This window comes from Lagopus muta, chromosome 3 (genome assembly GCF_023343835.1).
Source record: "Lagopus muta isolate bLagMut1 chromosome 3, bLagMut1 primary, whole genome shotgun sequence".
Taxonomy (NCBI): domain Eukaryota; kingdom Metazoa; phylum Chordata; class Aves; order Galliformes; family Phasianidae; genus Lagopus; species Lagopus muta.
The window spans coordinates 58,293,463-58,305,308 of NC_064435.1; the positions used below are offsets into that span (position 1 = coordinate 58,293,463).

Here is an 11,846-nt window from a genome sequence, read left to right on the forward strand (position 1 = left end):
TTAGTTGGTTTACAACTCTCAAACTGGCAAGCCACTTAAAGGAAACAGGGGAAGGGGACGGAATTAGAATTAGGCTGTTAAGTAACTGTTCTGAACAGCAGCTAAATTCTGTTCTGCTGCATTGACTGGCTCTCAGCCACTGCCAGGAGACATGTAAGAACTTCTGCTTGCATTTTAGCATTAGCCATTTCACAACTCTGTTCTGTCTGCAGAAATCATCTGATCAGTAGAAACAGAAACCCCCAAACCTCTCTGTTACCTCACTCTCCATGCGTATGGAGAAAGAGGAGCTCTGATTCCTGTTTCATTCCTTAAGAGTTCAGGGACAACATGCTGATAGTTACTGCCTTCATGATCTTGTAGTGCATTCACTGAATGACTGCCATTACTAAATCCCATGGGCCCAAGTAGCCATAGCTGTGGGACACTGCACTACATGCAGTTCTCATTTAATGACAGCAAGTTACCTGGAATCCCTTACCAAAAGGAAAGCACTGGCTATCCTGAAAACTCCCCACTGCTGCTTGCTGAAACACTACCTGGGCTGTATCACTGCAGAAGGAGGCTGTATTTTTAACACTCTTCTCCTTAAAACAAACAGTAGTTGCTCACATAGTTTTTCAGGAGCCCAGAAAAGCAGCTTGTAGAGCAGATGCCGTAGGCTCAGCATGGCTTTAGCATACAGCAATTGTGCTCAAATTACAAGCCCTTCCCATATGTAAATATTCTTCAAGCAGAAAAACTAGGTCATAGATATCTTCAGCCCTAAAAAGCATTTCAGTCAGTCATGCAAAAATTACACTTGCCTATCACTTGCTCTGCAGGTTAACTGAAGCAAGCTGATTTCGCTATCCCCATGCATTATCTGTGAGGGACATTCTGTTTCATATATGCTGCAAGGAAAAAGAACAAAACAAAACAAAAAACCACAAAGTAGACCCCCCCGAGGTGTAGATGGAACTGTAGCTTTCATAGTATTCTATTTGCCTCAAAACTTTAGCAGACAAACTTTCTCATCTTTGTAAAATTTGATTATAGCTGTCTCTTATTACTTAATACCAGAAAGCTTTCCCATAATCTGTAAGCTTATGCAGTTTCTGTACTTTCTGCTTTTCCTAACTGCAAAGCTGAAAATAGAAGCAGCTTTTCTAGTCTAATGCTAGAGAATAAGTAAACTTACGCCATGTCTGTGCTTACACACATGAAACAGGCAGTCTACAAATTCCTGACTTCAGTAACTTTCATACTACTGACACAGGAGCTTTAAAACAATCACAGGCAGGAACTTTAAAACAATCTTAAATGAATCTCCTAGCAGGGCATTCAAGTAATCTCACAGAATCTTTTGAGAAGCAAAAAACCCCAAAACAACTAAAAAGACCACTTTTCATGCAACCCTCAGAGTCAGACTTAATACGAAACAGATTTCATTAACTACATGTAACTTACTGACTCAGCAAATGACAAGCACAAGAAAACACTGTTCTCCTGGCAGCAAAACAGGAATAGGCAAGGAAACCTGTAGAGTCTACAAAAGGGGAGTGCTTACAATATGCAGTTCACAGTTTGGTTTCTAAGCTGCAAGAGCACAAACTGAACATGACCCCTTATAGCCTGGAAAGGCAACCGTATCTTGGGATCATGATGCATCAAAAGCAACATGGTCAGAAAGGAGAGGAAGGTGATCCTGCCCCTCTACTCTGTACTGGGAAGACCTCACCTGGAGTACTGTATCCAGATGTGAGTCCTCAGTACAGGAGAGACATGGAGAGGCCTTCATGTATTCACACACATCCCCACAGAAAAAAGTAATTAGGCTCACACAAACTACACTTTGTAGGCATGAATACTGTGAGATTAAACCTACATTTTGAAGAACCCTATCAAGTCATTATGACAGAGGGCCTGAAACCATAAGCAAGGTATCGATTTCATTGATTCCAAAGGTGCTTTTCTTTTGCTACAGAAGCTAACAGAATAACGCTGACATTAGAAGATCCATTAAGAGTACAGTAACATCAAGCTCGATCTTTTTCCTCTGAAGTCATTCTACAGGCACAGGAAGTTGCCTTCTAAAGATGCCCAATGATATGAACTCCTATACAATGAGATTTTCATCCTCGAGTCCGTTGTTTCCCTTTATCTTGACTACTTACAGAAGGCAGAAGTGCATCAACTCCATCTGACAGCACAGCAAAAAATATATTTGTTAGCTGTGTGGAACACATCACTTACCAGAATCAGTATTACACATCTACATTCTTCTCCCACAAAAGCATAATTGCATTTAACTCTGGGATCATCATTACAAAGAACAACCAACCAGTGCATCTTCTGCAACCCATACAAGACTCTCAAAGCAACTAAACTGAATTCATTTCTCTATGTATGACAGAAGATTATAAATTAAGGATCATGCCAGGGTTGACACTGTACAAATCCAACTAGGCCAGCATTGAAGGTTTTTGTTGCTGTTGTTTTTTGAAGTTGTTTTAGTGACTTCTTGCATCAGGAACTTGAAGATGTTTGCTTCACTAATCAAGGTAACTACACTCTTACAGGCATGAAGATGGTATAATTAGTCGGGAAACTAAGCACTACCTGCAGATACGTTGGTTGGCATTTTATACAGCAGAAATTTCAATATGATTTCTTTGTGAGGCATGCAGCTTTCAGGCAGTGTTTTTCTGGACTGTTCCAGTTTAACCTGTAGGATATTACGACCAAAGAACTAAAAATACCCATGTAGCATACACTAGCATGCCAGTGATTCTGTGATTTCCAACAGCTGCTTTTCCATAGTAAACATTTTCCCTGTTTACTGAAAAGAAAACCTTTACTGCTATGTTGTGTTAATCATATCATCGTTTTACAGTTTATATTTTTTTTTTTTTTTTTTTAGTGCTTGCAAATGTGACACTGTCAAAAGGTAAGACACTGGTAAAGCTCACAGGATTTCCATGAATTAACACAGTTGTCTTTCACCTAATTTATTTAAGTTCCAATTTTTTTTTCCAATTTCAAACAAAAGCTAAATACAAGTTTTAAACAGGTAAGCACTAGCTTTATCCAAAGGGAGCAGGCTTATACAGTTTTACTCCAGTAAAGTACTCAACCCTTAATCAAAACCTTCTTTGTCATCGAAACTATACAGTAGTCTTTCTTTTATCATTGCACAATCTTAATGTTCTGTCAGAACCAACTTTTGACACTCCAAACACTATCTTACATTGTTTTATAACGTCTATTCCAAAAGAAAAAACCTCAACAGGTTTTCCATAAGAAATGTTTTAGAAACCAGTATTTCCTGCACAGTTCACCAGCAAGTCTACAAGTCTCAACTCTCAAGAAAAAATAATCCTCTACCAACATTGTTTCTGCAGCTATTATTTTATTTTATTTTTAGCTGCTTTAGCGACTTCAGACTCCAGGTCTGCCTCATCTGTATAAATGCATCCAACTCAAAAGAATACTTTCATACAGTTATACAGCAACTTGGGGAAAGAGATCCAAAATGAAAGTGCCAGTAAACTCATACATGGCCCAGCAAAAGAAAAAAAAAAGGCAAGAGATGCCTACACATTAAATGAGATGCTTTTTTTCCTTGCTTTAAAAGAAGAGAAAAATCTTTCCCACGTTTACCTCCTATTGTAATAGCCACTTTTCTGTTCATTAACATGAATCTGATAGTGCTCTTTGATACAATCATTAACAGCTAAGCTGTAAGGCTTTTAAACCCTTTACATTCACTTCTCACCCTCCAAACACTGATGGTTAACACAGATGTTAGGGGACATGACCAGCACAAATGGGAACACCACCACAAATGATCACCTTGTGCTTTCAGATACATTTCAGTGTACAGTCCCTTCGTTTCACATTTTAGTAAGATGCTGATGCAGTGCAGAAGTATGCAAAGCATCCTCTCTTTCACAAGGTCCATGCAGAAAACAACTAAAAAAATTTTAAAGTTCTGAGATACAAATGACAAAAAAAAAATCCAGGATGATCAAGTTTCACAATGCATAGTGTTCTGAACATGAGTCCGTTTTCTTCTAAATCCTGAAAGAATAAAGTGGTGAGGAAAGTGAAAATTCACTGCTGCATTCTGTGATCTTCCCCATTTTGCTGGCCAGTACCTTACTCTGGCATGTAAGGACGGAGGTGATCCTCTATGGTACCAACCGTCCAGTGAGTGAGCTGCTCCTGTGGCAGGTACAGGCAGATGCTGCATAACTTGAAGATCGTAGCTTTGTTTTTTGGAGTCTACAGGCAAAGAAAACACAAAGAAAAGCAATTAAACATGCAAGTCAACTCAGGACTAACAGGCAGACACTCAGTGCATTTAATAGCACGTTTGTGGCAGAACACAGCATTTAAAAGCCACTGTCTTTCACGCAATCTAAACAAAGAACTCTGAATACCTAAAAATCTTCTCGTTATTTTGTTCATTTTCCCTTCCAACCCTTTTGGTAACATCGCACAAACTCAGCCAATACTTTAATATCTCCAAAACACTTCAGTCTATTTCAGAACTTTATGTTTTTGTATTAAAAATTACAGAACTGCGCAGCCAGATCTCTGCCCCGTAAATAGCTCATGCATGCGCAAATGCTATTTATAGCATGCTTCCTCTAAGAGCTGAAACGCAAGCACGAACGCACAATCAGTTTTTCCACATGGATATTTTGCAATACAAGTCACTAACATTCCTGAGAAGAAAAAGCATTTGACGAATAAGACACTCCTAAAACACACTTTGGGTAGCACGGAAAATAAGGGACAGAGTAAGTTTACCTGCAAGTGCTGTCTGTCAATGAAGAGAAACACTGACTGGGTAGGGTTGTTGACAACAATTCCAGTCTTGTCCTTTCGGCTCAGAACATGCAGAAACTGTTTTTCGTAGTCACCATGATGAAACTCAAACTTGGCCTGCATTGTGTGAGGAAGGGAAATATTTACCCAGCTAAAAATGCAAGTATTATCAATTAATTTCACTCAGTCTGGGGCTTTACAATCCACTGCTGTTTCTTTCCTTTTCTCATCTGAGAAAAAAAAAAAAATCAGGAACCTCAGCAACCAGTACACACTTTAGTCTTGGCACAGAAGTTAAATTGCCTGGACTCATTCCAATGGCATTTATAATTCAAACCAAGGTGCAACTCTAACTGCCTACATAAGAAAAAAAAAAAACAGCTTATTCTAGCAGAACATCTGTGCATCAGCTGTACAGCACATTTCTGTCAATAACTTACTACTGCCACTGAAGTTACTTTGAAGTGTTGGAAATGTGTTTGTTTCAAGGCAAAACTACAATGCAATAATCCCACCTATTTCAGATCTGCTGCCATTTACAAAATACAGCAACTCAGGGGTACTCACAGAACCTTAATGACATATGTAGATAAAGATTACACTGTAGTGAGAAGAGCCATGTTGAATTAGTTACTAGAAACACTAAGACTATGAATCGGTCTATATACGACAGTTGGAAAGGTTCTTCGCGCTAAGATCACACTTCATGAAGCAGATCTCAGAAGACTGTTTTATAAATAAATCCAACTGGAACGCTTTGTAACATGCACAAAAGTCACAGACCTTATCACGGTTAAGCAAAGATAGTATTAAGCCTTCCCATCTTCCTCCTGCCTAGTCCCTTCTTCCCTACCCCAGATACATAACTTAAGGTAAAAACAATACCTGAACAGGCCTAAAGGGTTCATCAGCTCCCTTCCACCGAGAAAACAGGAGACAGACTATCTTCTCAATGTCATTACGAGGCCAAAGAATGAAGTCCATCTCCTGGGTACAGCCGATCACATCCTGCAAATGATAGAGTTCTGTACTTAAGAGTCTCTCCATTAGTAGGAGATACTGATAAGCAGCTTGTCTATACAGGCTTATAATTAAAAGGCGATTCTTATTATCTTGTTTGTGTGGGTTTTTTTCCCTCATTAGTGTGACTCAAAACAACTATAATCCTCCCACCCTCCAGTGAGTTTTAAGTATCCAGTTAATGTAAGTTCCAGCTTCAGGAAAACTATCATTCCTAGGAAAGGTTATTTGCTTTCCAGTATTCATCTAACAAAACCATTTAGTTCTATGTATATAGTTGTGTCAGTACATACCTATTAACAAATGCCAGCAAAAAACTACCAAGGCATATTTCAGTGAGACACATTAAAATAAAGCACAAGCACTGCAGATTTAAGAATTTCAGAAAGCATGTGCTAAGTTCTATGATGGTTAAGCACTGCAATAGGCTCCCCAGGGAGGTGGTTGAGTCACCATCCCTGGATTGCTTAAAAACTGTTTGGATGTGGTGCTCAGGGACATGATGTAGCAGAGGATTAGAGTTAGGGTAGTACGGTTGGGTTGCAGTTGGACTTGATGATCTTGGAGGTCTTTTCCAACCTGAGCAATTCTAAAATTTTAAGTTACCCTTCAAACTAGACCCTACAAAAGCAACCCTTCAGAACTCTCAGGCAGCAGCAGATGAGAAAATAGGGAAGCAGGATTAGCATCAAGATTCACAAGTAGTAGTACAAGAATTCAAAACTCAAAGTGAAACTCAGCAAGCATAAAGTATAACCCTACCCTGCGCATAGACTGGTAGCGGGGTGCATGAAGCTGTACTACATCCTTCTGCAGAAGCTCTAAGGAACTTTCCAAAGAATAGCTGGAATCCCGCACACCTCTCAGAATATTTTCTTCATAATTATTGGTCATGACTGGTATCACTTCAGACACTTCAAAAAGCGCTGACTTTTTCTTCTGCAAAAGAAAATACACATTGCATTAAGGTTACACTCTAGGTACTTGTAATTAATTTATTTCAGACTTCATAATTTTCTACTAGTATTCATGTACAAGGCCTCAGCTAGGACCTAGACACAAATCAGAGCAGAATCTGAAAACGTAGACATCTTTTGGATCAAATATCAAGAGTCTACCTAGATGCTGTTAGAACTGAACTTCCATCATGCAGAATGCGTGACGTCAGGCTGACCAAGAGTCCTCCACAAGCTTTTATTTGCCAGTCAAATAAGCCTGGTGAAGTCTTTCCACCTCGACGTTTGTTAAGTGGGAGATTGGCTTGTTAGAACCCCACCAACTAAGAAAATCCAGTTATCATTGACTAAACTTGTATTTCTTTAGAAATAGTGGTATCTTCTACTATTGGGAGAAGTAACACAGAAGGAAAAAAGAATGAACTGTCCTTTAAATACAAGCAAGTTCACTCAGCAGTCTCATTGCAAGAGACAATACCCAGAACTATGTCATACTACAGAAAGCTGGGTTTGAACAAGAATTGCTGAACAAACTGGACACAACAACTGTATGGAATTTTTTAAATGAAGTCCAGAGAACAGTCTTCATTAGAGAGAAGTAACTCCTACCAAATGTAAAGAACTATACATTTAGTTAAACGCTTTTAGTGCTCATGTACATGTTTCCTTATTTTGTCTATTTAGGTGCAATTAGCTTCCATCTTCAGTCAGTCAATTTGTTCAGTATGTTACTCTGAGCATCTACTTTTCCTCTCCTTCTGTGGACAGAAAAATCTTACAATTCTGGCTCTAAGTTGACATTAGAACACCAATGGGTTTCCCATTTTGGCTCACATTTACAGCCTCCAACAGCCTTCTACAAGACAGCTGAGTGAACAGACTTCCTCTTTTTCCCCCTACTTTCAGAAAAGGGGAGGCAGCTTCACATACGCCAACATCCTCAGGCCATTGCAACACTGCCTTTAACAGCCGCTCCCTTCAGCTGCCAAGTTCTCCCTTCTGCTTTAACCAGATAAGTGCAGTAGCTTTGTCAATTGCACCAGTCAGGTCTCGTTTCTTAAGTGAACCATTTCACAGCAAACAATTATACAACTCAGACCATAATAAAGCTGAACAAAGTACAGCATAACCTGTTCTTCCCCAATGCAGAAGCTACCAACTTATTTAATAATGCATTAGCACCCCCAGGATTACAGAACTACAAACAAGAAGGAAAGCCAAACTGACAATAAATAAGAGCAAGGCAAATATCAATGAGCAATAAAAAGACATAAAACATTCACAGGAACAAACTACTGATAAAAGACTTGGCTCAGCATAGTTATCTTGCACTGCAACACAGAAGCAGATAAACAAGAACCAAGTTACCTTGTCCTTGAACACAAAGGCAATGTACATCTTGAAGTCAAACTGGTCAGCTAAAGATTCTTTTTTCTTTCTAAGCTGAGCACGAAGTCTGTTCAGAGCTTGTTTCTTCCGGGAGTTTGGGTCCCCCATTTTGTTATATAGGTGGTACTAAAGCCTTTGGAAACTGTCGCTAAACTATGGGCACTTTTTCATAAGACTCAAGTACAACAGAAACAAGTCATTTTATTCCTGCTAATATGACTGAATAGATAAAAACACAAGTGCAACCCAAAACCGCACCTCAGGCAGTATTTTATGGGAATGTCATATTGGAAGGGTCAAGAAACAAAATAAGCAGTTGCCCAGCCATGGCTGGACAAGAGGTTTGACCATAAACCAAGAAAAAAACTAAGAATTTTTAACAACAACAAAAAAAAATTTAACAGTTTGGCTGCAGGAATAAGTGGGCGAGAATGAAAAAACAAATCTTATCACAATTTATGTGTACAATAAAAAGCAACTGGCACAAACCCAATCCATGGGGGGGTTATTTTTGCTCTGCTTACAAAAAAATGAAGCTGGTATTACAAACTGTGTTTCACCCCAGCCAGATTCATGACTCTACTGATTATTATTCTCAGATTCCCACTATTGCTGTGCTGCTTTTTACCCTTCGCAACGATTACACTTGGTGGACGGCAGAGAAAAGGGTGCAAAGGAGGAGTGCGCATCCTGGGAGGTATGACATTTCTCTGCCAACAAGAACAAAATCAACTACAGACAACACAGTGCTGGTTTGAAGGGAAGCAAAGAGAAAAAACAGCAGAGTCATTTCTAACTTCATCCTGCTCATCATCGGGCACGTCACTGCCCTGAGGCTTCTGCTGCCAAAGGGAAGACAGAGCATGACAGCCACCGATGAGAAGCGGGCAGGGGTTGAGACAGTATTATCTCACCTAGAGACTAACACCCAAACGGACACCCCAAACCCTGACTCCTTCCCAGCAGGAGAGCCCTACATCCCCCGATGCCCCACAGGCTCCCTGGGCTGCAGATCCCGGGGGATCCTTCTCTCTCTGCTGCTGCTGCGCCAGCAGAGCACTCGGCTAGCCGAGGCTGTGCATGACCAATGCTCCCTGCTTCTCCTTGAGCCTCCCTATGCAAGGCGGCAGAGGCTGTAGCGGGCGGCCCGTGCCCGGGACCTGGCACACCCACAGTAGCGCGACGCTTCCTCCTCTCACTTCATGGTCACGACTTGGAAAACATGGAGAGTTTTGCTTCCGCTTTCCTTGCCAAGCAGATTTCAGTGGCAATTTTTTTTTTTTTGGCGAGGTTTTTTTTTTTTTTTTAATCACAAGCCTAGGTTGTGATTTTAAACCTCCCAAACACCCTTCCCCCCCAAAAAGCAAATCCCCAATTATCAGGTTATTTTCCTTCTCTCTCCGGACATTTTGCCCCCTGAGGTGTTTGATTAGATTAGCAGGGATTTAAAGGTTGGAGGTTAGCAAATTCGTCGGACCAGGTTAAAGACAGGGGAAAAAAATTCCCCCCTCCTCTCCTTACAAAGAAAAAAAAAAAAAACAGAAAAAAAAGGAACTCCTCCCCCAATTTCCCCCTAACTGAAGCAAGAGGCTGAGAGACTCGGACAAGAGACCAGGGCCGTGGCTCGCTCGCTACCCGCAACCGGCGGGCGCAGGAGGGGCAGAGGAGGCGGCGCTGCTAGCAGCACGGAGAGGAGCCATGTCAAGATAAAGCCACCAAGCCGCCGAGCCCCCCCATCCCCGCCGCAGTGGACACGGTGACCGGGCCGCCCGCTCTGCCGCTGCTCAGCCCCAGCCTGGTCCCCATAGTCTAGCTCAGCGCCCCGGTGCCGGGGAGTGGGGAAATGGTGGCGGAGAGAGGAAGAGGAGAAGGAGGAAGAGACGACGGCGGCGGCAGCAACGGAAGGAGGAGGAGACGGCGGCGGGTCGCTGCGCTAGCGGCTCCCAAGGAGGGCGGCGGGCATAGAGGCGCCGGGAACGGCGGCGGAGGACGGCGACAGCCCGAAGGAGGACGAGGGCTCTCTTCGCCCAGGCGACCCTGGGACGTCCTCGGAGGCGACGGCAGGAGCGAGCGGGAGCGCCGCAGTCTGCGCCTGGCTGTCGGCACGGGAGCGAAGAAGCAGAGCAGCCGCGCGGCAGGAGCGAACGCTCAAAATGGCAGCGCCTGAGTCACACAGGTGCCGCCCTGCCCGCACTGCGCAGGCGTGCTCGGCAGGCGCGTACCAAGCGCTCGGGCCCGCGGGGGAAAGGGATCCGGGTGCAGGTAGGAAGGCTCCGCGGCAGCCTCGTTAGCCGCGGGCACTCGTTTCTGGAAGAAATAAAGAGGAGACAACAAATACGGCAGGGCTTCTCCGAGCCGTCAGCACGCCGAGAAGGCGGCTCTTGCCTGCTCCTTTGTCCCCCCGGCGCCCCGTGTCGCTGCCCTCGCGCCCCACGTGCCCCTGAGGGACGAGGACCCGGATGGAGTTGCGGAACGCTGCACTCGGGCCGGGGGGAGAACCGACCCCCCCTTACAGCGCTCCCTCTCGGTGGGAGCTGCCGGAGAGAGGTGGGCTCAACGAGGCGTGTGGTGGTCTCCGTATCGGGGTGGCCGCTTTTGTTTCATCTCACTCACCGAGTGTTGGGTTCAGCTCAGAATGTGTGCACAAAGTACACTGCACGTGTGAAAATAAGTTGACCGCGAGACGCCAGATGGTGCCCACCTCCAACGTGGCTCTGCAGCAGCGAATGTGTGTGGCTGAGGTGCACCCTGAGGAAGGCTGCTCGCTTTTTTGTTGCCATTACGGAGACCCGAGCCTAATCCTTGAATAAAAATAGGCATTTCTATCTCCACGCTAGAAGGAAAGGTGTATGCTGCCCATCTCTTGGCTTCTCTGCCACAGAAGAAGCAAAGGCACACAGTTCATGTTCCCAGTTGCTCCTTTCATTGGTAACGCCCATAGGTGTGGGCATAAGGGTCACATTCTATACTGTGTCCTGGCTCCTGACTGTCCATCCCTCTTTTCCACTCAGGGATATGGGGTAGAAAAGCCAAGCCTCCCCCCCCAGCACTGCCCAGAAGTAGACTGCTACTGACAGGCCTCAGGCTTGCCTTGCGCTGAACCAGGGCTGGCAGTGACCCACTATTTCACACCTGTACCACTGCTGCAGCCAAAAAGTATGGGGTGAAGGCACCCCTTCCACATTCCCTCTGGCAGTGTTCATGACTCATCAGAACAGAAATGGTGTTAGGAAAGATTACAAGCAGAAGGCGAGTGCAGGCATTGGCTGGCTGGGCTGATTGTTTCAGAGCTCACAGAGCATGGCGGTGGGCTCTCTCTGATAAACTCCAGTAAATGTCAGTCTTTTATTTCCCCTGCTGTGACTTGGCTGTGCTGGTCTCTTTTGTTCTGTTTCCTGTTGGTTATTTCCCTTTGGCTCAGCAATCCTTCGCACACTTTCCCTCTGACTCCTTCCTCCTGTCCATCTCTGGCAGGGAGCTGTCATGCCTCAGCCCTTAGCTCTCGTCCTTACCCACCACAAGCCAACTCCTCTGAGTCAGACCTCCATCTTGCCTTCCCTGTTGCAGGCGTGACCCAGGACACTCCCCTGTTGTTCTGAACAGAGCAGAAGCAGGCTATTTTTCATCCACTTGCAGCCTGCTGTTCACTCTTCATGGCAATGCCTG

General features: G+C 43.8%; 1 protein-coding gene across 2 annotated transcripts; it reads right to left on the bottom strand.

The window, feature by feature from the left end:
- Positions 1 to 2,866: 2,866 nt before the first annotated feature.
- On the bottom strand, positions 2,867 to 10,148 carry C3H6orf62 (chromosome 3 C6orf62 homolog). Of its 2 annotated transcripts, XM_048939126.1 has the most exons (6): positions 8,160 to 10,148; positions 6,598 to 6,774; positions 5,701 to 5,823; positions 4,798 to 4,932; positions 4,140 to 4,266; positions 2,867 to 4,062 (listed from the first exon to the last, which is right to left on the bottom strand). In XM_048939126.1, the coding sequence occupies exons 1-5, from the start codon at positions 8,286 to 8,288 to the stop codon at positions 4,141 to 4,143; spliced, it is 690 nt and encodes a 229-aa protein (XP_048795083.1). In that variant the 5' UTR covers positions 8,289 to 10,148; the 3' UTR covers positions 2,867 to 4,062; position 4,140. The 2 variants fall into 2 exon arrangements, with proteins under 2 accessions (XP_048795083.1, XP_048795082.1); XM_048939125.1 differs by having other exon boundaries at positions 2,867 to 4,266.
- Positions 10,149 to 11,846: the final 1,698 nt, after the last annotated feature.

Bases quoted from the DNA above. Each gene is read 5' to 3' on its own strand.
- C3H6orf62 (XM_048939126.1), bottom strand. From the start codon at position 8,288: ATGGGGGACCCAAACTCCCGGAAGAAACAAGCTCTGAACAGACTTCGT. The intron at 6,775-8,159 runs GTAACTTGGTTC...TTTCTTTTGCAG, and splicing joins CCTTTGTGTTCAAGGACAAG to AAGAAAAAGTCAGCGCTTTT. The intron at 4,267-4,797 runs GTAAACTTACTC...CTTTGCCTGTAG, and splicing joins TTGACAGACAGCACTTGCAG to ACTCCAAAAAACAAAGCTAC.